Raw genomic sequence first — 25,445 nt, forward strand, 5'->3', positions numbered from 1 at the left:
GGGGGGGGGGGCGAGACAACATAGTAATGTTTAAAGACCACATATATATTTACCCCATGAAGTATAACAATTATCTATGGAACACCCCCCAGTGACATCACAATGGCGGGAAATCAGCCATGTTTAAAAGTACATTATTTATCCCCTAATTCAAATGTCACATTTTATTAAGTTCTATAGGCACACCGCTATGTGATGCAGTTGTACCGATTCTCACTGCACACCATTTTTTTGTTTGTTACACACACGCACACAGATTATATGGTGTGAAAGGGCCCTTAGTATGAATACCATACATAAGATGTGGGCCAACCAATTAATTTCAGAAGTCCCATTATAATTAGTTGATAACGGTCCACCTGTGTGCAATCAAAGTGCCACATGATGTCAGTATCAATACCCCTGTTCTGAAAGGTCCTTGAGTCTGCAACACCACAAAGTAAGGCCAAGGAGCTCTCCAAACATGTCACAGACAAAGTTGTAGAGAAGTATAAATCAGGGATGGATTAAAAAAAAAAAAGAAAGAAACTTAGAACACCATTAAATCCATTGTAACAAAACAGAAAGAGTATAGAACGATCACAAGCCTGACAAGAGAAGGTCACCTTCCAAAACTTAAAGAGTGGGCAAGAAGGGCATTTATCAGAGATGCGAAAAAAATAAATAAGAATACACATTTGGAAGAAGGTTCTCTGGTCAGATGAGACTAAAATTCAGCTTTTTTGCCATCATGGGAAACGTCATGTGTGGTGCAAACCCAACATGTCCCGTTACCCTGAGAACAGCATCCTCACAGGGAAGTATGGTGGTGGTGGCAGCATCATGTTGTGGGGATACTTTACATGAGCAGTAACTGGACAAATGGATGGTACTAAATACAGGACAATTCTTGAAGAACCCCTGTTTCAGTTTGCCATAGATTTGAGGCTGTGAAGGAGGCTCACCTTCCAGTAGGACAATTACCTTAAACATGCTGCCAAAGCTACACTGGAGTGGTTTAAAGGGAAACATTTAAAATGTATTGGAATGGCCTAGTCAAAGCTCAAACCTCAATCCAATTGTGAATCTGTGGGATGACTTAGAAATTGCTGTACATCAACACAACCTATCAAACTTGCAGGAGCTGGAGCAGTTTTGCTTCAAAGAATGGGCAAATGTCCAGTGACTATATGTGCTAAGCTAACAGAGATGTACCCCAATAGACTTGCAGCTGTAATTGCAGCAAATGGTAGCTCTGCAAAGTATTGACTTAGGGGGTGAATACTTTTGCAAACTCAGGATTTCATTTTTTTTGTCTTAATTATTCATTGTGTCTAGGGCTGCAACCAACTAATCAATGAAATCGATAATAATAATAATAGCTGTCAAATATTCCTATTTTCAATTAGTTGGTTGGATCCCCTAGCGCTCTCCTCCATGCTGGGAGAAGGGCACAGCAGGCAGTGGGTGGGTGCAAAAGCCAGCCTGCTATTAGCTATTGCAATTTGAAATCGCCAATAGCAGGCTGGCTATTGCACCAGCCCACTACCTGCTGCATTTACATTGAGCTTCCGTCTGTGGAATCTTGCCACTGGCAGCTGTCATTACATGGCTGAAGCTATTCAAGCGCTATGTGTGTATTTAACAAAAAATTATAAAAAGGTGGGGGGAAAAAAAGTAATTTGCAGTTTTGGGCGGACAAAATTCTGTAGCAAGAGGTGCATTGCAATGCCATTCATTTCAATGGTACCCCAAATGCGCCTCCCAACCAGAATGTGATCGCCCGCATGGGAACGCACAGTACCGCAATGCCGTGCGTTCCAGTGCAGTACGACGGCAAAAATTGTGCATGCCGTTTTATTCTGAAGTAAACTTTGTTTGTAACACTGCATTTGCGTATTTTTTTATCTGAATAATTGATTAATGGAAAAAATTATCGACCAACTAATCGATTATGAAAATAATCATTAGTTGCAGCCCTAATTGTGTCATAATACAAAATATTTTGCACCTAGAAAGTGGTAGGCACGTTGTGTACATCATATGGTACAAACCCCAAATTAATTACAAGAGGCAATGCAATAGAACAGGAACAAAAATGTATTGGGTTTTTTTTTTATTGGATGATTTTATACAGAGGGTAAATACTTTCACAAGGCACTGCATAGCAAACAAAAGGGTCATGTTTTACTTTTTGTACTACCATGATTTTCTTTTTTCTTACACATTTTTTCCCCACACCAGTGGTGAGGGATTTCAATGCCTGTCTGTTTTTTAATGCTATTTGGGACTCCATTGCAGCGATTTACTCACTTCCTGTCTTGCTGGCAACAGTTTTGCCAGAAGGGAGTGAGGTAAAATCTGCAACAGGCAAGGTAAGCAGCGCGGCAATCGCGTATCTAAGAAAAAAAGTACAAGTACTGTTTTAGCCGCGATCGTGTTCAGAAGTACGGGCGGAATCACAGTGGAAAACCGTGCGATCGGCCCGGCGTGACTGGGGTGCTATTAATAATGGCACCCACAGCGCGAAAGACACCAGCAAATGGACATTGCGTTACCGCTGTTTTTATTTTATTCTATTTTCAAAGTAGTATTGCTATTCTGTAAATCTAATACTCTCAATTCCAATTACTTTTCATACCAATAACTTTAAATAAATATTAAACCTAACAACCATGCATGAACAATATGCCACACAACCGTTTCAATGTAATTTATTAGCTGGAGAAAGCAGTCAAATCTGTTTAATTGCTAATAAACTCCAGGAAATTAATTCCTTACACTTTTATTTTGTACTAATAAAATCTCTAGCCTTGAGGAGGACAAAGTTATGGAGTAGAATTCATGTAAGGAAGTTGAAGAAGTGATTTAGAATGCATCTATAATATTTATAGATGATTTGGCAGGGTTTTTTTTTATATGAATATGAGAAGCTTAGCATAAACACTGTTATAAAAGAATGTGCTTCTGTGCATAGTTTGCTACAATGCCAGGCTTTTAATTATATTCTTACTTATAAGAAAAAAATAGTGCATTTCTTTATTTCATTAGCTGTTTTGTGGAGTTGCAGAACAACCGCACTCACTCAGCAGGGAAAGCAGTGAGGTGGCAATGTCACATCTTGCCTGACATCAGTAATGAATGTCCGCCTGCTGCTCATCAATGAAGGGATACATACTGAGGATTAGCGTTCACGAGATTAAAAAAAAGCAGTAAAAAGGTAACTATATGGTGATTTAAAAAAAAAAAAAAAAGGAGTGGCAAAGCAAATTTAGAGATACCTTTGCTGATATGTTAACTTTCCATCTACTTTAAAAACACACTGAACTGCAGTACAAGGATGTGAACCAGTCATGGAGGAAAGAATGGGATTTCTATTTGAAATGTGTTTTCATGCAGTAAAATGCATGTGATATATTGCAGGAAAATGACAAAGATCAACTGAACAGGTCGGAGCCATGTTAGAACCAGCCAGTAAGTACCACATAACTCAGCATATAAAGTGCATCTAAACCCACCAACATTTTTTCATAAAGATGCCGAATTCTAAACAGTATCATAGACTCTCTTAATGAATTCCACCACTGTGTTAGAAGAAGATTTGAAACACTAGGTCAATGTGACACCAGCATACATGAGCAAGAGTTAGTGGTTGTCCAAGGGCTGATGAGAGAAGATGCTGTGTCAGAAGACCAGGAGAAGATAGCGGTGGAGAGCGAAGAAGCATCACAGACCTATCATTGCGGGAGGTGGCCAAACTAGTGGATAAGTCTGCCAAAAAGTGCAAGTACTTGCAAATTATGGCAGATTTAAGCTAGCCATGCACTGCTCGGATTTCAGCCGACTCCTGCTTAATCTGCTGAAATTTAAACTGTGGGAGACCCTGCTGGCACCACCCGGCTAGACAAAAGTCGTTTTTTTCAGTTGACTTTTGTCAAAGGAGCCATGTGGAAAATTGTCAGCGGAATAGTGACTGCAGCTGATTGGCTGTTCAGGTATTCTGACAGCAGTGGGCACTGGCTGTCACAATGAAATAGCTCAGTAGGGGAGATGTGCATCCCTATTGCTTAGCATTAGCGATCTGAACAAACAAAATCTGTATGGCCAGATTTTACCTTTTACCTAACCCCTCTAGCAGAGGGAAGAACCTGAAGTAGTATAAACTCTCATCATCATGTCATCATGTTTCCGAACAGCTGACTCCAACTCTCAGCTTCCCTGAAGTTCCTGTCCAGTACAAGATCACAAGGGACAGAGCAGTCTGCAGAAGCTGTCCATGTACTAGCTTGGGGAAGTTAGGAGGGAGGAAGGAAAGCAGAGGGATGGTTTGCATTGCTGTGTCTGTGTGTTTGTGGAGACACACAGCTTAAAGTGACATTAAACCCATCAGATTTTTTAACATAAACCAATACTGTAATGTGTGCCTTACTGTAATCCATGGTTGTTTCCCTTCTCTTTGCTGCTCTTCCTTTTAAATCCTCATGTCTTCTCATGCTTGGGGAGAACTTCCCTTTGCAGCTCAGGGCCTCTTCCTGTAGTGCTGGCTCAGGTTACAAACTTATACACAGACACCATGTAGGCATTCCTGAGACAAGGCAGTCCTGCCCAGCATGATAACAGATACATATTTAAAAGGAAGAGCAGCAAAGAGAAGGGAAACAACCATGGATTACAGTAAGGCACACATTACAGTATTGTTTTATGTTAAAAAATCTGAGGGTTTAATGTCACTTTAATATCACAGACCAGAGTGGTTCCATAGGACCCTGCAAAAAAAAAAAAAAAGAGCCACCCTAAAATAGGATATCAGGACCAGTGCTCAGAGGACCAGCTGATTCTTCAGGAAACTAAAACATTTAAACATCAAGGAGAGGCATCCATTGTAAGTGACTTTATTAGCATTTGAAAAAGCTCAAAAACCTTTTGAGTTTAATATCACTTTAATCAACACTTGGGCAGCAGTTGAGGACCTGTGTAAATCCTGGGATTACTATCCATAGGATGCGTCACACAAACCCAGTTATCGATTGAAAGGCAAAGACACACACATATACACACAGATACAGGTGCCTGTACTTCACCTCACCCAGCTCTGATTTACTATACACGGATGTGTGGTTTAAAAAGGGAAAGTGTTTGTGCTCTAACACTATACAAAATATCCATCCCATCTGGATTTCACCAAATATTTTTAATGAATGGCTGCACAATAGTACTCTTAGTACAATAGCTTAGATTAGTTTTCCTTTATTTAGGGAATTAAGAAGAGGGAAATCTTGATCTCCTGTTTTACCAAATGTCAGTGAAAATGCAGCATGCAGCCAAAATCTATCACTGCAGCACATTTCCCCAGCAGTTATATTATGTGGTGCTCAAATGTACACTGTAAACAAATTTTAAAAATATTTCACAATTAATTGATTACTAACTTTTATTTTGACACATTTTTTTAATTCATTCGTTCCAGTTCTAATTTTATTGACATCTCTACCTACACAGACTGTTGGGCAAAAAATGCTGCATGCACTACTTTTTGCAGATCGCACTGGACCGGAATGGAGACACTAATGTGCCACGCACGTTCGGGTGCCGGCGATCACACTGCAGACGGGGGGCGTGGCTGCGGTGCCATTGACTTCAATGCACCTCCACATCTGCACTGCTGTAGAGTCTGATTGGCTCAGAGAGCTGTCTGTTCTTTTTCCTACTCTAGGTGCCCATACACCATACAATTATTGTACAATGTTTTTTGTCCCGTCATCTAACCGTTGCACGATTTCCGCACAACTGCCACATCATGCACAGACCAATCTGGATTTCAATTATCTTTCTTTAGCAATACTGACTGAATTTTGTCGAACGACAGAACGGATTTTCGTTTGCGCATGTGCAGTGTTCATGTTGCAATTTATTTTGTATGAAAACGCCACTAATCCATCGATTTCCGTACGTTTTTCTAGCCTGACCGATTGTGGAAATTCCGCCAGTTGTACAGTAATTGTGATCTTTCACTTCCCATCAACTGGCCAATTATCGTACAAAACACCCGACTTAATTCGGAAATCGAATTATAATCGTAAGGTGTATGGGCACCTATAGGCTACATTCACACCTCTATTTTAGGTGAGTTTAGGGATTCCTGCAGCAGGAATTCCAAATTTGCCATTTACGAGCAGGAGCCGTCACCATTCAAATTAATCATTGTGCGACAGCGGCTGCATCAAAAAGCGACAGAACGCCGGTACACTGCATGTAATCATATGTGATACGATTATACATGCAGTTAGGAATCAATCACTATCCCTGGATGCATCCAGGGATAGTGGTGGATTCCCAACTGTATGTACAGGAATCGAAAGTTCGAACTTGTTGCAGGAAATAGCAAGTTCCTGATGCAGGAATCCCTAAACACACCTAAAGATATAGGTGTGAATGAAGCCTAAGTGTTACTTTGCAAGGAATTACAGGAGGCCGATATCAAGATAAACCCAGGTAAATACTAAAGATATTTAAATACTAAATACTATCAGTGTTATTACATGTAATTAGATCCATGTTCAGTTCACCTATTTTGAGAATGTTTTATGCTGATTCCCAATTTAAAATGTTTAAAAATTAAAATAATTTCAAGATTTATTAAACAATTATATGTAACTGCTATAACTTTTCTTCTATTTGTCCCTGCAACTTAGCGAGTTACATTTAACACTTTAACATGGTAAAAAGTGAAGTGCAAAATACCAATAAGGCAAAAACTAACATACACGATCCCCCATGACAACCAAAGACTTTTGTAGAATCTATCATCAATGGACTATTCCTGAGCTTTGCTCACCATTACAGCTGTGTATGGATGTCAAAACATAAGCCACTTTGATTTATCGTGTATCTTTGCAGAGTTTACAGAAAATACAAACATTGATGTTACCAACTACAAATTCCAGGCTTTCTTTTTGTGTTTAGCGATTTCTGACCTTGAGATAAGACACAGTAACAGGAGTATGTTGTTCTACTATGATTTTTTTTTTCACATGGCGATCTAGTCAGCTGTGATACAATGCCAACATCTCTGAAAACATGTTCCAGGAAAAAAAAAACTAATTATTTGCTGAATTATTTTTGTTATATAGAGCATTTGGTAGCCGTAGGCCTAACGCTAAAAGTACATTATATAATGCAATCTGTTAAATGGTTCATTGACAGATGTATTCAATGAAATTGTTTAGAAATGGAACTCAACCAGAGTGAGAAAACCCCCCAGAGCTTTTCATGACCTAGAAAAGCATAATGGCCATCCTACAGAAAGGGGTATAGTACAGCAATAAACACAATTAATAAAACTGGAGATTATTTGTAAAGTGTCACTGCTGAGGAATCACAGTCAAACCATGCAAGCAATTTTAAAATAATGACGAGGCACAAAAAATCCCTTTAAAAGTCAAATCTCCTCTTGTGGAGTAACCCAAAAACTCCTTATATCGCCCTACAGTGGTGAAATGGCCCTACAGTTGTTTAAGGATTTCCCACTTCGACAAGGTCATAGAGAAGGCGTGACCTACCTGCAGTAATTGAATTTGTAATGGCGAGGCTGTGGAGCAAAGTTGGGAATTCTAACGGCAATATCCCAAAAGTTGGTATCCTGAGGCTAAGAAACCAGAAAAAAATGTAGAATTTAAAGAAATATTAAGGTCTGGGCATTTTCTACCTTAATGCATTCTCTGCATTAAGGTAAAATTGCCTAGTACCTTTTGGACTCCCCCGTGCCCCACACTTACCTGTCAGCGCTGCAAGTCTCCGCAGCCAGTCCAAGCAGTGATCCTCCATCCCAAATTTCCTGGTTCTGGAGATTGAGGGCAGAGGAGCCTTAGGATCCTTCTGCCATCAATCAAGCTTTAATGCGGGGAGGAGGGGCTTGGCCTGCCGCAGGGCTGCGTGCGTCTATGGACAGCCACTGCGGAAACACGCACACAGGGTGTCACCATAGCGGCCTCTTAGCTGTTGGAGGCACCCATGCAGAGGGCAGGGAAGACACTGATGTGGGGACCCACTAGAAAACGAGGAATTTAAACATTAAAAAAAAAATAAGAACGGAACAGATTGGGGCATGATCTGTGCCTCCCTTATATATATTTTTAAAAAAAAGGAAGGTTTACCGTCACTTTAACTTGCCAGTAATACTGCTACAGTATATCAGTTCTGAGTGGAGGTGTCCTTTATTGAAAAAAACGTATTTTGTTATTATTATTGGTAAAATGTAGGAGTATATACACAATGTGACAAATACATGAACATGTTAAATGGAACACCCTCCCAACATGTTTTAGTGATAAAATGATTGCGTTCAATCCATGGCCAATATGCCCAAACCCTGTCCCCAGCTTGATCATGCCTGGTCAAATTCACAATCTACACTACACACAATCTACACACACAATCTACAATTTATTCAAATCAGAAATATCTCTTTGCAATAGGATCGGTTGATGTTACGGAATTCTAATTTACAGCCTACTGAGGTTGTAAAAATCTGTTCAATCATTGAATCATAGAAGAATATTGAAGGCAGAGGTTATCACAATAATTGGATCCCAGACTTTGTATTTGGATCTGCAGATTTGCAATACAGAATTAGGAATAAGGTCATCTACACCCTCATGACCCACAGTGCTGCAGGGTGTAATCGCCAACTTCTGAGTCCCTGTGGTTGTATTAAATGGTAACTGTCATAAAAAAGAAAGCTGCACTTTCACAGCCGGCAAAAATTTATGAAGAAGAAGGGAATATTTAGTGTTTCACCTGTAAACTGATGTGATGAACTGACATACTTTATTGATTATTTGCACATATATCCTAGGAATCAATCAACCAATGTACTTAGTAGTTGGTGCATTAAATTTTTTCATTTCATTGTCAGTGGAAACAGTTGTACAACTCTGTAAATGGCTGCTGGCTACTGAAATAATGAATTCCAAGGTCTTTAGAAGCAGTCTGGTTTGCTATGCACAGTGCCCTAACCAGAAACTGGTTAAGAACTGGACAGCAGTTATAAAAACCAGACTGTCCAGTTTTTAGCTATGTGCTTTCAACACTATTTTAGTACTGTGTTAATAAAAAGAAAGCTGTACATTCTACAGAAGAGAGAGGTTGACGGTAGACAGCAAAACATAAGAGTAAAGGTGTGTTTGTTACATATCTGCTCTCTTACCTCCCACTTGTAGTCGTGTATGTGGCCAGGTGACCATGGTCTGCCCAGCTATGCACTGTCTCTGTCATTCCATGCTCTTGGAACACGGGCTGTAGTTCTTTGATAATGAAATTTCCGTCAGCTAAAAAGGGACAAACAAACAGAATAATCATAAACAATTGTTCAGCATAAAAAATAAATACAGGGAGGTCAAAATTGGACGCAAAAGATCAATGTCTCAGTTTCCTTTCACACATAGCAGTATCGTTTTCAACCCAGTCTTCCGAACGAAACTGCACAAACTTTAACATACGCTCAGATTCTACACGTTTGCGGCTATTACTATAGCTGGAACATGCGGAAAATCGTGATTTAAATACTTTGCGGCACGCGCGGTTTTGTACCGCGCAGCCGCCGTAAAAGTCAGAACAATGCACATTAAAGTGCATTGTTTTTTTATGTTTAGAGCAATTCTGCACATATTTGTACGGCCGAATACGCGCAGACAACCCCTCCTGTGTGAATGAAGCCTTAACTTTATATCTTGTAGTTCTAGGTGGACACTTTGGGGCACATTTACCCCTTTGTGTTGTTGTCTGAGGTCAATGCATTTAAACAGGGGTCAATACACATTATATCCCACATTACCGCACCTCAATGCATTCTAACATGCCTTTGGATGCTCTTCCATTTAAAAGAGGCACCAAAAAGGAAATAAATGCTTCCACCCTCTTTACAGGTCGTAGTTTTCCTTTTTTTTTACTCATATATTTATAAGCATATCCATAAATACTGAGGAGCAGGGCTTTTCATCAAAATAATGTTGAGAAGAGAGGAAAACATATGTAAGTACTCAGTATATGGGGATAACCGAGTAAAAATTAAACTAGAAATCCTGAACTAGGAAGAGAATAAAATGCAGAACCTTGTGTTTTTTTTAATTATAAATCGATGACATACTGACAGTTTTTTTTTAAATTGATGATGTATCGTAACTATATTTCACATCTAACTTTAAATGTCGAAATAGAAGGTTTGATTCCTCTGGTGATGACAGAAGGCAAATTCTCTTAACTGCATATAAGTGAAAGCGGTGAGACGAATTCTTATTAGAAGTTGAAGCTGGAACACTCCCAGACCCTCAGGAAAAAGAAGAATTACCAAGGTCTTCTATTTATCTTTTCATGAATCATCCAGTATTAAACCAAGAATATGCCCAGAAAAGAAAAAACATTCCATGATTCAAAAATGAAGAGCAACCTTTCCAATCACCCTACAAAATCCATAATCTTTCACAAATGAGCCAAATACACGTTCCATCAACATACAATTAGATCTGTGTTTCTCAACCTTTTTTGAGTCACGCCACACTTTTAAACTATGCAAAATCTCAAGGTACCCCAGTCTAAGGGCCCATTCACACATCCTTGTCACGTTTGTACACGTTTTGCCACATTTACAGTAATAACAGGGCATTTACAGTAATAACAGGGCACAAAGAAAACATTTGTCGTGTGCAAGAAAGTGCAGCTCAAAGGACATGCCGTGAACAAGCCCTAAAAGTCAGCATGTGATTCAACATGGCAGCAAACAAACAACGCTAAAATATTTTTGGAAGGAGCAGCCACAACTTCTAACGCAAGCTGAGGTAACTAAATGTAGCATTTGAAAATTCATAAAAAGTATATTAAATCCACAGTTTATGGTAACAATCAGAGTCACTTCCAATGACTTATACTAAAATAAATGATATCTGGGTCACCCAGAAAAGTAGGGACCACTGACCATCAAACCCTAAAAAGGAAAACTGCCCTGCCATCCACAAAATTAAAATATATACATACAAAGCAGTTCCTCTGATGTCCACTAGAGAGTTCACAGTCCATGAGACTGAGCTCGAACCCGATGATGTCATCTGTCGCTAAAGACGGTGTTGCAGTTTAGGTAGGTAGCATCTACAGCGATAGATGACATCATCTGTTGCTAAAACTCAGTTGGGTGCCTTGTGGAACCGATGCAGGGACACCCACAGCCTATAGAAAAAGTAATTTTTGGCAGCTTCTTGCTCTGGGACCCCTGGCACACTCTGGTTGAGAATCACTGAATTTGATCATATTTCCCACATTGATACTTTTTTTTTATATACATGGGTGTCAGACTCAAAAGTAAGTGAATAGGGATATATGGCTTTGGCTTGTTTCGGATTAACTGATGAGTTGTTTTAAGCTGCTCTTGCACTATGTCAGCTGCTTCTAGCTGCTCTTGAGTTGCTTCAAGCTGATGATTGTATTCACATTAACTTGTACGTGAGGAGCAGTCTCTAAGGCACATGAAATGATTGTTATGTGTTTAGCAGATTTTTCAATAAGCTGCAACTGGAACCTTCTTAGCAGATCAAACAAATTAGCTGGAAAACGTCTTGCTTTTGCAGATCAATTAGTTGCTTGTTTTTTTTGTGCATGATGTATGTGTATATTATTATTTAGGACTTTGGTGTTCAGGGGCTCAATGACTATGGTGATTAAAAATAACTTTTTTTGGTAAGGTGTTTTAAATGGAAACGTGTAATAAGACAAAAGCAGGGGGCAGCCACTGCTCATCTGATGGCTGGCTGGCAGGCAGTCATGCTGACCCAATTGGCTTCTGGAACAAGTATGTACATCAAGAGCTGTGACTTCACTGGCTGCATACTAGTCTCAGGTGAGTGACTCAAACAGGAAACAAGTATTTTCAAAAGGGGTTTAGGAAGGGTAGCCAGTTTATCTCTAATAGGACAGTTTTATTTTAGATAATAAGATAAGAGATAATAAAAGGAAATTAAGAAAAAAAAAACATTGCACGAATGTGGCAGTATAAAAGATACACTATATGATCAATAGTGTGCGGACACCCCTCAAATGACAATGTTCAAGGGTTCTGCCATGGCCACTGTTGCCATGCATACATTTAATTGCATAGCTCTGCAATCTCTACTGACAAACACTGGAGGTAGAATAGGTTGTACCGAAAAATGTAGAGACCTTAAACATGGCATTGCCATAAGATGCGACCTTTGCCACAAGTCAATACGAGAAATTGTAAGTGATATTATTGTGAAGTAAAAGCACATGAGAGCCGCTATGGCTCAACCACAAAGTAGTAGGTGAGGCAAACTCACAGAGCAGGGCTGTCGAGTCCTGAAGCACACAGTATAATAATGCAAGGCATATTCTCTGTTGCATCTCGCAAACTGCTTTTAGAAGCAACATCACCACTAGAACGGTGTGCTGGGAGCTTTTTGGCCATATGGTTTTTAAATGATCTTAAAGAATTCAAAACCAATTGTGCTGTGTGTGGCCAGTAAAACCAAAGTGTAGAAAAGGGCACGGCACTCCTTTGAAGATCTGCCCAGCCTTACTTTGTCCCAGAATTGGCAACAACCACTATGAATCTCTTCCAAAATACAATGTATAACAAGACTTAACTTGCTTAAGAGAACTTGAAAACGAGTAAATACGAGGCTCAGACCAGTCACTGGTAAATCTGGAGGCAAGTGTTAGTAGGCAGTTCGGAAACTCTGTGGGATAGCACAATGTATTGTATTTTTTCCCATTTCGGCAATAATTAACATGGAATATTGTGATCTACAGTTCTGCATTGAATTGTGCCAGCTAACACTCAACGGTGTAAAAGAAAGAATCATTCTCAATATGGCACAGTGTACCAGAACCTTTGAATAAAACCTCACTTGCAAGCAGGACAGTCTACCAGCTTCTTCAAACCACCACATCATTCTGTATATATACACAAGGAAAAGAGATAAAGAGCACTATGTCCTGAAAATGCCTTCCTTTGCTTATCTGTCCAGAGTACTGTAAGCTTTGTGAGACGTTTTAAATACCTGTAAGTGTTAGACCAAAACATTACTTTGCACCTTAGGTTAAACTTATAAAAAAATGTACATTTAAAAAATAAAAAACTCCAATACCACTTTGTTACTGTTTAAAGAAAATGTTCTCCCTTTCCTGCATACTGTGCACCAGGACCTACTGAAACTCTATAAATTTGAATTGACCTGAACTGGAAGGCTTGCAGCTTTCAAAATTATGGTCCTTCCATGCTTGCGTACGTATTTCGTACTCTACCCATTCCTATTAGTAATTCATATGTAGATACACTTAGATCCATTCATTTTCAATATATCTGGCAAAATAAAAAAGCCTGTTGTTCGTTTAACCAATTCATTAAGCATAGATGTGCTGGAGGTATGGGTTTAACTGATCTACGAGACTATTATGTTGCGTCCATGATTGGTTCTAACCCTCCCCTAATGTCTTGTGGTTTTGTGTTAAGGAATCTCTAGTGCCTAAACAGAATTTATTATGTTATCTAATGGCTTCTAACTACTCCAAAAATCCTGCTGTGGACATCTCTCCAACTATTGTAGCAACAATTTTTGCATGGAAATGCATGTGCAACTCTAACAATAAACCGGGACTTAAAGTTAAGATTCCAATTCCCATCACAGTGTGTGAAATTCTCATACCAACCTATCCTTGAGATCTTGGTCCTTACAAGGGATCTCTTTGCTGCCTGATCTCTACAGAAGCAATACTCTATGTCCATTTAATGAGTTAGCAAACATATACTTCGCATCACAAGGAGAATATTTTCGATACTTACAAATTAAACATTTGTTTCACTATGGAATTACAGGTTCCCGATACCATATGGTCCTTTTACCATCGTTTATCCTATCCTGAGAAAGGTATTTTGTTAATCTATAATACCCTCCAAGATAAACTGCTTTTTGTTCAGACATCACCCTTCGTTAAGTAGCAACAAGACTTGAATAAGACCTATACTTTACCACAATGGAGCAAGGCTCTAAAATACAGTATGTCATCTACGTCACACTGCGTTAATTTATGGGAATTATCTCTGAAGCGGACATTAAGGTGGTACTTAACTCCTTATTGATTGGCACACTTTTTTGCTAACAGCTCTATCCAATGTTTGGGACACTGTGGTCAGGTTGGGACTCTATATAGGGGTTTGTATTTAAGTAAATGTGGATACATTTTATTGCGGTATGTTATACTGCATGTGAAGTAGTACTGGATGCTTATAATTCATGTGGTATTTTCCCCCATATACCAAGACTACTTCCCACATTGCTAAAATCGTTTAGACAAAGCAGTTTATCTTGTTAATTGGCTGATTGACATCCAGTGGGGGATGGTTTGATTAAAGATTCTGTGGGGTTACTTATAAGCTGGGTAGAGTCGGCGTGCACGCTAGGGACATGCGTTCAGGAGAGGCAGGTGAGGCAGAGCCTCACCTAGTATTATGGAGGAAAAAGCTGTTAGCTTCAAGTCTGAAGCTGACAGCTTTTGCTCCATTGGCTTCCATCAGGTTACACAGCAGGGAAAGCCTCCCCGCTGTGTAACCTGTCATGGATGGAGCGCAGCCTGTTAACAGGTGGCACTGCATCAGGCTTTTGACAGCCAAGTTAGGTTACACAGCAGCGGGCTTCCCCACTGCTTGTGTAACCTAGCATAGTGAGACCAGAGCTGTCACAGCCTCTACTAGCTGTTAGAGGCTTGAGCTCTGTGGATGGTTTGGTTCAAGCTGTCTAATCAAAAGAAAAACACTTAAGATATCGATGCCTCACCAGTGACGAGCAAGTGAGGGACAGGGAGACTGCTCCCTGTCTCCTCCCTTCCGCACACTAGCTTGGTGACCGGGGAGGGGGAGGGGCTTTGATGGGATGGGGGCGTGGTATGCTGGGGGCAATGCCTCACCCAGCACGGAATGTACCGCATGTCACTGGTGCACGCTACCCTTGGAAAAAGTCCTGTGGATGAAATGCGTTGAAGGCGAGCTTACACGATGATGCTACGGGTATTGAGCGAGCTCTCTGATACACATTTGAATCAGAAGGAATATTTATCTGATAACACTGGTCCAAATTTAGTTCACAACGCTGTATACATTGGTTTCTTGTAAGCTTTTAGATCTTATTTTATTAAAACATTTTTATAAACATTTTATGCCATGTGCATTTTTTTGATGTTTGCATTCTGGGGATATCGAAACAAACGTGATCCATCTGTGAGCTGGACAGCAAAGTTCCGGTGGAGAGAAAGATAACCTGGTGTTTACGTGAAGTGGATGAAGTGATAATAAATCATTATATGATCTAAAGAAGTCTGTCAGCTTGTTTGGAATCGGAAGGTGAGTTTAATACTTGATGTTGATAAGGAGCAGATAAAGCGATAATTGACAGTATATGGTCGGAAGAATCTGGTGAGTGTTTAAAGTTTAAATACACCATTAAGATCATTAAGAAATGGAGGATAACATCACATCATAATGGATTAAGGATCTTATATATACATTTTTTTCTTTCATGACTGCATGGGTGGTAGCTGTGCAAAATTTGATTTCGATTTGATGTTAACTACTTTTGTTGAACTGTATCTATATATGCAGTTGTCACCATTTTGTTTTATTATTTAGCACCAGTACTTTCACACATTTTATATTTTGTTGGTTATAAACACAGAAGTTCCTAATTGAATATTATGATCTTAGGGAGATAACGTAGTTCACACCTTCATCATTTGTATCAAGTGGGGAGTTGATTTTTGGCTTCTCGCTTTCTTTACTGCTGCTGTCATGTTATGTGGTTTAAAACTGTCCTGAAAGCGCAAACAAATTGTTTTTTAGGTTGGGACTCTGCTCCATATTTCTGGGTCCTGTTACGAGTCTTACCATGTTTTCATATTTTATACCAAATCAACCTGATCCTGCTTTAGCTCTGCTAAATCTTGGAATCAAGGATATCCTTATTGGATGATTGTTGCGCTTGTGTTTCTTTCTGCTAAAACTATTGATAGCGAGAGCTTGGCAAACTACTGAACCCCTAACCTCAATCAAGTTCTACACTTGGTACACCTGCACTATAACTATGAACAAATACTTGCTTCTTATAATTCCAATCTCTCTAAATTTGATAAACTTGGAAATCTTGGATTATCTGGTATTCAACATATACGACAGGTTGATTAAGTCTTACGATCTATTCTGTATGTGTTTACACTGACAATGATCTTTGTTCTATGTTCTCTTACTGTTTTGAGAATCTTTCTATTGTATTTTTTACTATATGTATATGGTTACTTGTAAACCCTTAAAAATGTTAATAAAATGTATTTTGAAAAAAAATAAATAAATAGGAGGTTTTTGGGCTGAAGACTCATGCATAGTTTTTTTTTTACTAAAAACAGCTTCTTCTCATTTCTAGCAGCTTGTTATTTTCTGTGTACACTGTACAGTACATCTTCCATGCAGTGTACACCCTCGCTCATTCCCGCTATTAAAATGGGTGGCAGGGATGAATGAGCAGGGGTTACATCACTAGAGGCCGGAGGAGGGCACACTTGTAAGGCAAGTGTGCCATAATGTGTAAAGTCAGGTACAAATTTAGAATGGTCTCTGATGAACCAGTCGACCGCTATCGGCACCCTTCCCATCTGGCATTCCTCGATCAGCTGATCGAAGGAGTCGGTTGGAAAATTCTCGGACGAAATATCAGAATACCTGAACGGCTGATTGGCTGCTAGCTCCGTTCAAGTATTCTGACAGCGGCTGTTGGAGTCTGTCAATACAATGCAAACAGCAGGAGATTTGTCCCTCAAATCTCGTAGGCGTTGCTGAGGGAACCTGCTCTATTTTCTAAGTTCAGCCTGTGAACGAAAAAAATAGAACCATACATACCTTACTTTAGTATGCTATACATACTTGCATATTATGGCAAGAACCCACCCGCCACAGGGGGACCTTCTTTCTGCTTTATCTAAGAAAATATATCTGGTGCTTTAAACATGTTTGTGTTCCCCTAAATTAAAAGCTCTGAGTCTTAAAAATACCAGCCAACAAGAGGTGGTCTTAGTCTTGACTCTGGGCACAATGTACAAAATATCTAAAGATAAGATAATGCAGCCATACATGCAGAAAAAAATGGGAAAACTGGACAAGTGTCATGATATATTTATGTTTGGTGATCCACCATCAGAATTTCATGTGGAAAAAAAACGTAAAAATTGTAACAATTGTGCAATTTGCTTATAGTTATTGGGGTCATATTGACAATCATTTTCAACTGCCATGATGAAAATCAAAGGAGCAGGGTTGAAATGTTTTTTTTGAACGAGCAAAATTCTAACAGTGACTGTGGCTTTCATTCGAGAAGCTCCATTCATTCCAAAATCAAGTGCTAAAATCAAACAGAATTTCAAACATCATTCTATAATTGGAGGCATTATCAAATGTTCTGACAAGATTCTGCATATGAATGTTCGTACGAAAATCTACCAATATAGGGCCAGCTTAAGTCAATGTAATAAAATGGCCTTTTATTTACAAATGGCTGGTCTGGAAAGTACTTCTAAAAGTTAGCTTTATTTATATATTGCTGCTTTGTATATTGTCGCTAATTTTACTGGTTGTGGCTCAGTACAGTGGTATGGGTTGAAGAGAGGTAACGGAAGCCATTTAGTAGCCATAATGTAGTATTAGTAGTAATGTACTGCAGAAAACAAAGGGATAATGAGCTCTATGGTTTGCCTTCTGATATCATTTCTGCAGTTCCCACACATTTTGATTTTTGGGAGGATGAATAGGGCATAATATTATGAATATGGTTTGGTATCTCTGGAAATGTTTGTGTAGACATATCTATCTTGTACTTTAGTATCTGCTGAGGAGTTATTAAAGAACTCCAGTTTTATAAAACTAACCCTTGCCAGGGGCTACGCCCATATTGCAAGGGTTAACTGCTCATTTTGGTCTAAAGACCAGAATAAAGCAGATATACCTATTCCTCAGTCCTGCCCAGTCAGCGCTCACCTCTCTCTCTCCATCCGTTTCAGCTGTGGTATGCTCCTCAGTGTCCTCACATGTAATGCAAGTAAATGGACTGGCAGTAGACATGATAAAGTCGGTGGTCCTTAGACTGCCAAAGCCCAGGGGAGAAAAGGCAGCAGAGAGTGGCCTAGCAACCAGGCAGGACTGGGAATCAGGTGAGTATATCTGCTTTGACTCCCCTAGACAAAATGAGCACTATTAGAGAATTGAACACATTTTTTTGAACAAACTTCTACTGGTGTCTGGTCAGCTTTTCAATTCTAGTTCTACACAGAGTAGCCAGTTTGTTCATGTAAATTAATGTATGCTCTGTGCTACCGGCCATATCTAATGACTCCATTCTAAAAATAACCGAATCGTCTCATCTTACTTGCTTGTATTTTTAACTGAAATATAAGCACTATACCAAACTGCAACATTAAAGAGGTAACTTTCCTAGATCATCATCTGCCAAAATGTGGGGAGCAGCTCACAGCCAGTCATGTAGTGTTCTCATCACAGAAATCCTTCCCTTCTTTTCAGGCTTCCCCGAGCTTATGACATGCAGGTAACAGTAGAAAGCATCTCATCTAGAGATGGTTTATAAAATAAATGGAATTGCAGGGAGATTTTTTTTATACACAAGCTTACCCAATACAGCAGCACAAAGCACAATGGCATTGCACAACGTACAGTAATCCCCAGCAACCAATCAGATCTCAGTTACTGTATTCAAAATAATTAAACAATTAAAGCTCAACTGATCCTTCAGTTTACATCAGCTGAATCCATTTCAAGAACAGCAATACAATGGGTGTGCACAGTCTAAAGGTGGCCATACACTTTACAACCCTCTCAAGACTCTTGTCTTGTGAGGGTTGTAAAGTAATTTAAAAAACGTACAATCTGCCCATCTTGGACATGCAGATCGTACTTGCGATCATCGCAAGCCCGCCACCCCTGAAGGGCGGGCTTCCGATGACGGCAATGCTGAACGGGCAGTGTGCGTACACCGGCCCGTTCGGCAGTTGTCGAACAAGCAGGCCACTAACCCGCCGAGAATCGTACGATTCCCGGTGGGTTTTCCAGCCTGTTTGTTCGACGGAAGACGTGCGACCAAACAGTAGAAACGGTCGCACGCCTTCCATACACTTTGCGATTATCGTACGATCGCGGGATTTCCCGCAATTCTCATACAGTGTATGGGCACCTTTACAGCTCATTTTCTTTTGAAAGCGGCCAGATCCGTAGTAAAAAATGCTCACCCCCTGCCAGCATGCTGTAGAGAAGAGCAATTGCTCATTTAATGAAAGCAGTGATCTTTCTGCAGAGGTGTGAGGCTCCCCCTTCTAAGTCAGAGCTAGACCAATCAAATCAAGGATTGTGTGTTGCTGAATGCTGAGCTATAGCGTTGACACAGCTAGGGACATCTGCACAGAGACTACTGCTTCCACATAGAGAGCGTGTGTCCCAATCTGCAGCATGCAGGCAGGGGACAGGCTTTTCTACCCAAGCCTTGTAAAGAAACCAGACTGTAAGACATTACACATGTTTTTTTATGCAACTGGATTAAAAATTTAGATTATTTAAACAGAAAGTATGATTGAGCTTTAATAACACTTTCTTAATATGCCACCCAACACTTTAAAGGATCAGTCAAGATAACCAAGCCAAAAGCCCTTAAACAGTGCAAGCAGCAATGGTATGGAAGGGGTAGGTAGCGTATTAGCAATCAGGCACAACAATTTTCCAAGTTAGTTTAGTGGAAGATGGAGTTCTAGCTGGTTGCATTATCTTACTGCACTCTGCCTAGTTTGCCTTATCGAATAAACACTAGTGACTGTTGTAATCTAACTCAAGTCTACCAATGCAGTGATCTAGTATTTTACGCTCAAAAACCTGGTAATGGCGGGTCACTTCAGCATAGTCTTTTTGTGAACTTCCTCAGACTATACATGCAATTAGACAACTGTGAGAATTCAGGGAAGGAGGACTTCAGATAAAAATGTCAACACTAAAGTAACAACATTTATATATCCAAATGATAACTCTATGCCAGCATTGTTCTGTGCAAATGTTTTGGCTGCTTTCCATTGCATAGAACTGAGACAAAATAAGTATGTTTCTCATCATTGGCTTGCCAAACACAGCAAATACGCAGAGAAAAGTGCTGAGTGTCATGGTTACTTACCTACCATTCTCCAGTGCTGGCACCTCAACTGACTCCAGTAGCCACGGGCACTTCTGGATTATACTCCGAGAGTTACGACCGTGCCACATGGATTGTCGCATGATGTGTGACGTGACTGTAATAAACATTCACACAAGATCTGTTGCGTTGCAATCCATTGCGTTGTGAAACGTTTTTCAACAGATGCCACGCAAAAATGAATGGGTGTGAATGAGGCCAGTTCACCCCACACCGTTGCGTTGATACATTGTGCTAAAAAAAAAAAAAAATAAGAGCATGCACTACTTTTTCGTAACAGATCCAGTGTGAATTAGCCCCATTCACACCCATCCATTTTTTGTTGCACTTTCATTAGTATCCTTTGAAAAACAGATTGCAAGGTAATCGGTAGGTACAACTGCAAGTCAACAGACCCTTCTTTGACTTGCGATTTCCTTCAGATTTTGGTGTGAATGCACCCTTAAAAGAGAACTATGGCCTAACCTTTTTTGACCATAGTTCTCTTCAGGGTCACAGCACATATACTAATGTCCTCCAGTGACCGAAAACTCAGTATGTAGCAGGCTATTGCCCGCTACATGCTGAGAGAGCCGCAGCCGGGACAGATCCCGACAATACTGTCGAGATCCACCCCTCTACCTGATTGACAGTAGGAGGAACGGGGAGGGGGGGAAATCCCTGCAGGGAATCTGGATAATCGCTGACTTCCCGATCCTCTCGCTGTAGGGTGGTGTGACTGTCAACAACTCCCTACAGCGAGAGGATTGGGAAGTCAGCGATCAGCGGCATGTGTTCGCTGACTTCCCGATCAAAAGAGCCAACCTGTGGCAGCTTCAATGTCATAGGTTGGCTTGAATTATGGGGATGAGTGTTTTTCACTCGCCCCATAATTCTCCTTTAATGAATGGAAAAATATTAAACTGATTAGCTACTTGCAGATTCCTAGCATAAAACGTTATTTTGCCTATGATACTCTAGAAACATAAGAAACGTGCAGAAATGTTCAAGAAGCAAGTAAAAGTGTTAGTTATAAACACTCCTTGTACTTGTTACATGTCAGGTTCTGTGCAAAGTCAAGCTTTGGTACTAGACAGAACATGAAGGCATGGGAGAATGTCAGTAGGGACTTGTCAAAATGTTAGGCCCCTGGTTTTCAAGCTGATCTTTGGGGTTTAATGTTCAGAGTCAATGAATTGGAGCAAGTAGTTCTGACTTCAATTGCTGCATGCTTGTTCTGACTCTATGGTTATACACAGCCAAACAGCTGGTATTTTCAAAATAAAGTCAGCAGCCCTTGTATTTTTCTCATGAAAGAAATGCACTGAAAGGAAAGTGAGCAGATGAGTCTAAGCACCCTTAGTGACCAAGACTAAGCCAAAGCTGATCCTTCAAATACCATGAGTGAAGTCAGTTGTCAATGATATAGCACTCACAGTAGGCATTCTGCAGCTGCTTCTTTGCCCAGGCCCACTTTTTTTATCCAGTGTACATAATATCTAGAGAACTACTCTTCCTTTTCCCAGATCCTGCCCCTAGATGACACCATCAATGTAATCCACTAATCAGAAGCAGCAGTGGGCAAGGCATGCCAAACAAATTTCTAATAGGCTTCCTTGAGGCTAGAAGAATGGAGTTCAGCATTGTCACAATCTGATGGTTCTAATCAGAAATGTTGTCCTTAAAGAGGAACTGTACCCATATGGTACTATACAGAATGTCTAGCACATACTATTAAGAGTGGTAGATATAGTAAAGATACTATATCTTTAAAATGACAACAAAGACACTTTTAGAAATGTTTAGTAATGACAGTCTACAAACAGATACTTCTAGATTGCATTTTTTAAATTCTTTACATAGCTTATTTTTTCAGTCTTCTCACATGAACCATTTTTACTAGAGGTAGATGAATTAATCTCCTTTTACTTCCTGGAACTCTGGCACTTGTGACTAGGACATGTGATCATGCACATCATCTCAGGGGAGCAAAATGCCTTTCTCTGAGATCTCGGGAGAATACAAATTAGATTTCCCATCATTGGTCTGCTGATGTAACCTTCCCGGGATGCAATGCTTTAGGCAGATTACATCACTAATAATACCCAAGAGGACCAGAGAGTGTAAAAACAATAATGGTATGTAAAAATATGTTTGTTTAATGAATGTAAGATGATTCAAATGATTAGATTTTGTCTGCATGTACAATACTGTTGGGGCAGAGACAAATGCTGGCCATACACTACTCATTCTTTCTTGTTCAGCTCCAGGGGTCTGAACAAGAAAAACGCTTGTTTCCCTCATCCACGCTTAATTGCCTCATGGTCAGCTTAAGAGCTGCAGCCAGCCACATATGGAATGCCCATCATTAGAGGTAAATTATTGGTATTATTTTTCACTTTACTCTGAATTATTGCCAGTTCCTTTACATTACAGTGCTATTTGGGATGGTGCATAGAACATAATAGCTGTTGATCACTGCTTGTGTAAAAGAGCTTCCAAAGCAGGGCTATGTACTGCTTAAGGGCTTGTTCAACCCATCTCTGGACCAAATCATGTTTTGTTCGCACCTGCAATGCATCCAAATGTATTCCTATAGTATTTCTGGGCTCTGTTAACACCAGTGCATCAGCTCCGGTGCAGGGGGGGGGAAATGGAGCATGCACTATTATTTCTAGTCTGAAACGCACCAAAATACAAAAACCCGCATGCAAACGCACTGGACCACACCTGAAAAAACTGCACCGAAATGCATAAAAAAATGCATCAAAGCGCACTGCATATGCGGAAACGCATCCAGATCTGATCCAGACATGATGTGATCAAGCCCGAGTGTGTCGGCCCTTGGAGCATCGGCGCACACACACCTGCAGTCGCGGTCAGGATCGAGCATATGAGGATGGCTACGCTGGGCACACAGATGCCCCTGCAAGGTAGAAATCATGAAATGCTAGAAAGAAAAAAAAAATACAGAAAAAGTACTTGAGGTATGCAACTAAATATAATTTTTTAACACTAAACATTTTAAAACACTTCTGGTGCAGATTCCATGAACTGTTATTGGTATGAAAAATATCTATTTTTAGGATATAGTAAATCCATAAAATACAAAAATGCTTCTTTTGCCTGCTTGGACTATGTGATCTATGTATTTATACAAAAGGACAAACAATCACAAGGTTGTAAATTTCCATGCAAATGTGAGCCTATTGGTTTCCAAAGAAAAGGGTCCTCTACATTCCTCAGCACAGCTTTATTGAAAGGTTTCTAGCCACATTGTAAGGTATAACGTGTTCCTCAAGCAAAAATGTGATCCAACTGCCAGGCCTTGAGCTTAATTAGGGTATGAATGGGCATCCAGCAAGGAAGGAGAAAACATGCATATTTATTCAGCAGTCATTTTATACCCAAGCTGCGGGGCTTCAATACCTGTTTTGCCAGGCTGCACAACAACCAAAATGTAGTTAACTCTTTTAATGCCACCAGAGGTAGATTCTGCTACTGGTGCAGAATCTGAAATGTACAGTGCCATCAGTCCCTGTGTAGTGTTATATCCTGAAATGAAAATGGAATCATTTATTTTTAAAGTTTCATTCACACAACATACTTTACAATACACTGGCCTGCCCATTCAGAGCAAAGTGACGGTACCTCCTAAAAGGGAACCCCCTAGCAGGGTATACTCAGCAACCCACACTCCACACGGAGTATGCTACAGTGTCGTATGACGTTGGAGCTTACCCGAGTGGGTGATGTCACTGTAATTGTAATAAAGGGGGGGAGGAGGCCATCAGTGACATTGTTATTGTAAAGCTCTGTGAAGTGACCAGGTTAAATTTGTCACTTGGATGGTTTATTCCAGAGCTGTGCACCTCTGCAGCTTCTTGACACTACCAATGGCCTCATCGCTATTTCTTTGGTTAATGTCCTCCTAACCTAGTCACTTAGGTTAGTTGAAGGACTTTTTTTGAGAGAATTCCAGTTGTGCCATATTAGTTCAATATTTTTTAAATGGATTGATATTCCAACCTTTACTGATCATTATACTGGGTTGGAATATCAATCCATTTTTAAAATATTGAACTAATATGGCAAAGATTCAATTTGCACTCTGTTGAAGTGTCTTTATACTCAATCGGCTTTATTGTGGCAATAGCATGTGTAGCACTAGCATGGCTTACAATATACAATCTCTCTAGCCAGACATAACACCTCCAATGACAAGGGTAAAACATGTGAAAGGAAGAGCTAAGGGGAGGGCAACCTGAAACTTTGTGTAGTGATGGAAGAGACAGATACAGTTATCGGTTTGGCTTCCCCTGGCCGGTAAGCACAACACAGCTTTCCACCTAGAGCTATACCCGCTCTGGTAGATTAGGCTGCACCTGGCATGAAAGCTCGGTAATTCTGATGATGCCATTTGTTTAGATATGTTTTCTAACAGACTCTGCCACGATTTTGACATAATGTGAAGCATGAGCCGAAGTATTTATTTCACTTATTTTACTGAATTCAAGTGGGTGCATTACAACTTAGTTATTTTGGTGGTTGACAGCAAAGGGCGAGAATACTTAAGCCCTATACACGTTTAACTTTTTATTTGTAAATAAATGATGGAAAACTAGGTATAGATTTTCTCCTTCTATGCTATTGCAAAAAATCCTAATTAAATCCACTTTAATTGAATGTAGCAACACTACACAATGGGGAAATACCCAAGTAGGATGATGTATGGTTCTACATGTATGTCATTACACAATTTGGTATATTGTGCAACAATATGGGATGGTAAATATTTGCAGGATATTATTGTCATCTTTTGATGCCATATTCTAGATGTGCTCAACACATTTCCCGATGAAGTAGGCCTACTAATCTGGGATGTTCTTAGAACACTGCCCCTAGCCCATCAAAATCAGTTTTGGATAAAGTGAAAGAAGTTCCATGTACTGGAATATAAAGAGGCATCCCTATGGGTCCAATTGGTAACTAATATAATTTAAGAGATATTGGTGAATCAATACCCCAAGTGGCATGTGATAGATAACCAAACTTGTTGGATCAAAATTGTGCAAAAGATGCAAAAAAATATTAAATATATTGAATAAATATAAATTCACGTGCTAAATTGTTATCTCATAAAAGCCTTTAAATTCCTACTGATCAGAAAATGTGCAAAACGTGCAGAATCGTGCAATAAATATA

General features: G+C 39.8%; 1 protein-coding gene across 1 annotated transcript in view; it reads right to left on the reverse strand.

Moving 5' to 3' along the window:
- Positions 1-25,445, reverse strand: part of SMS (spermine synthase) — a 154,763-nt gene that overhangs the window by 113,069 nt on the left and 16,249 nt on the right. The window contains exon 2 of the mRNA XM_018562428.1: positions 9,185-9,305. Within this exon, the coding sequence (XP_018417930.1) occupies positions 9,185-9,305 (121 nt within the window). The remainder of the gene's footprint in view (positions 1-9,184; positions 9,306-25,445) is intronic.

The sequence above is a fragment of the Nanorana parkeri genome, unplaced genomic scaffold (assembly GCF_000935625.1).
Source record: "Nanorana parkeri isolate BGI_ZX_2015 unplaced genomic scaffold, ASM93562v1 scaffold577, whole genome shotgun sequence".
NCBI lineage: Eukaryota > Metazoa > Chordata > Amphibia > Anura > Dicroglossidae > Nanorana > Nanorana parkeri.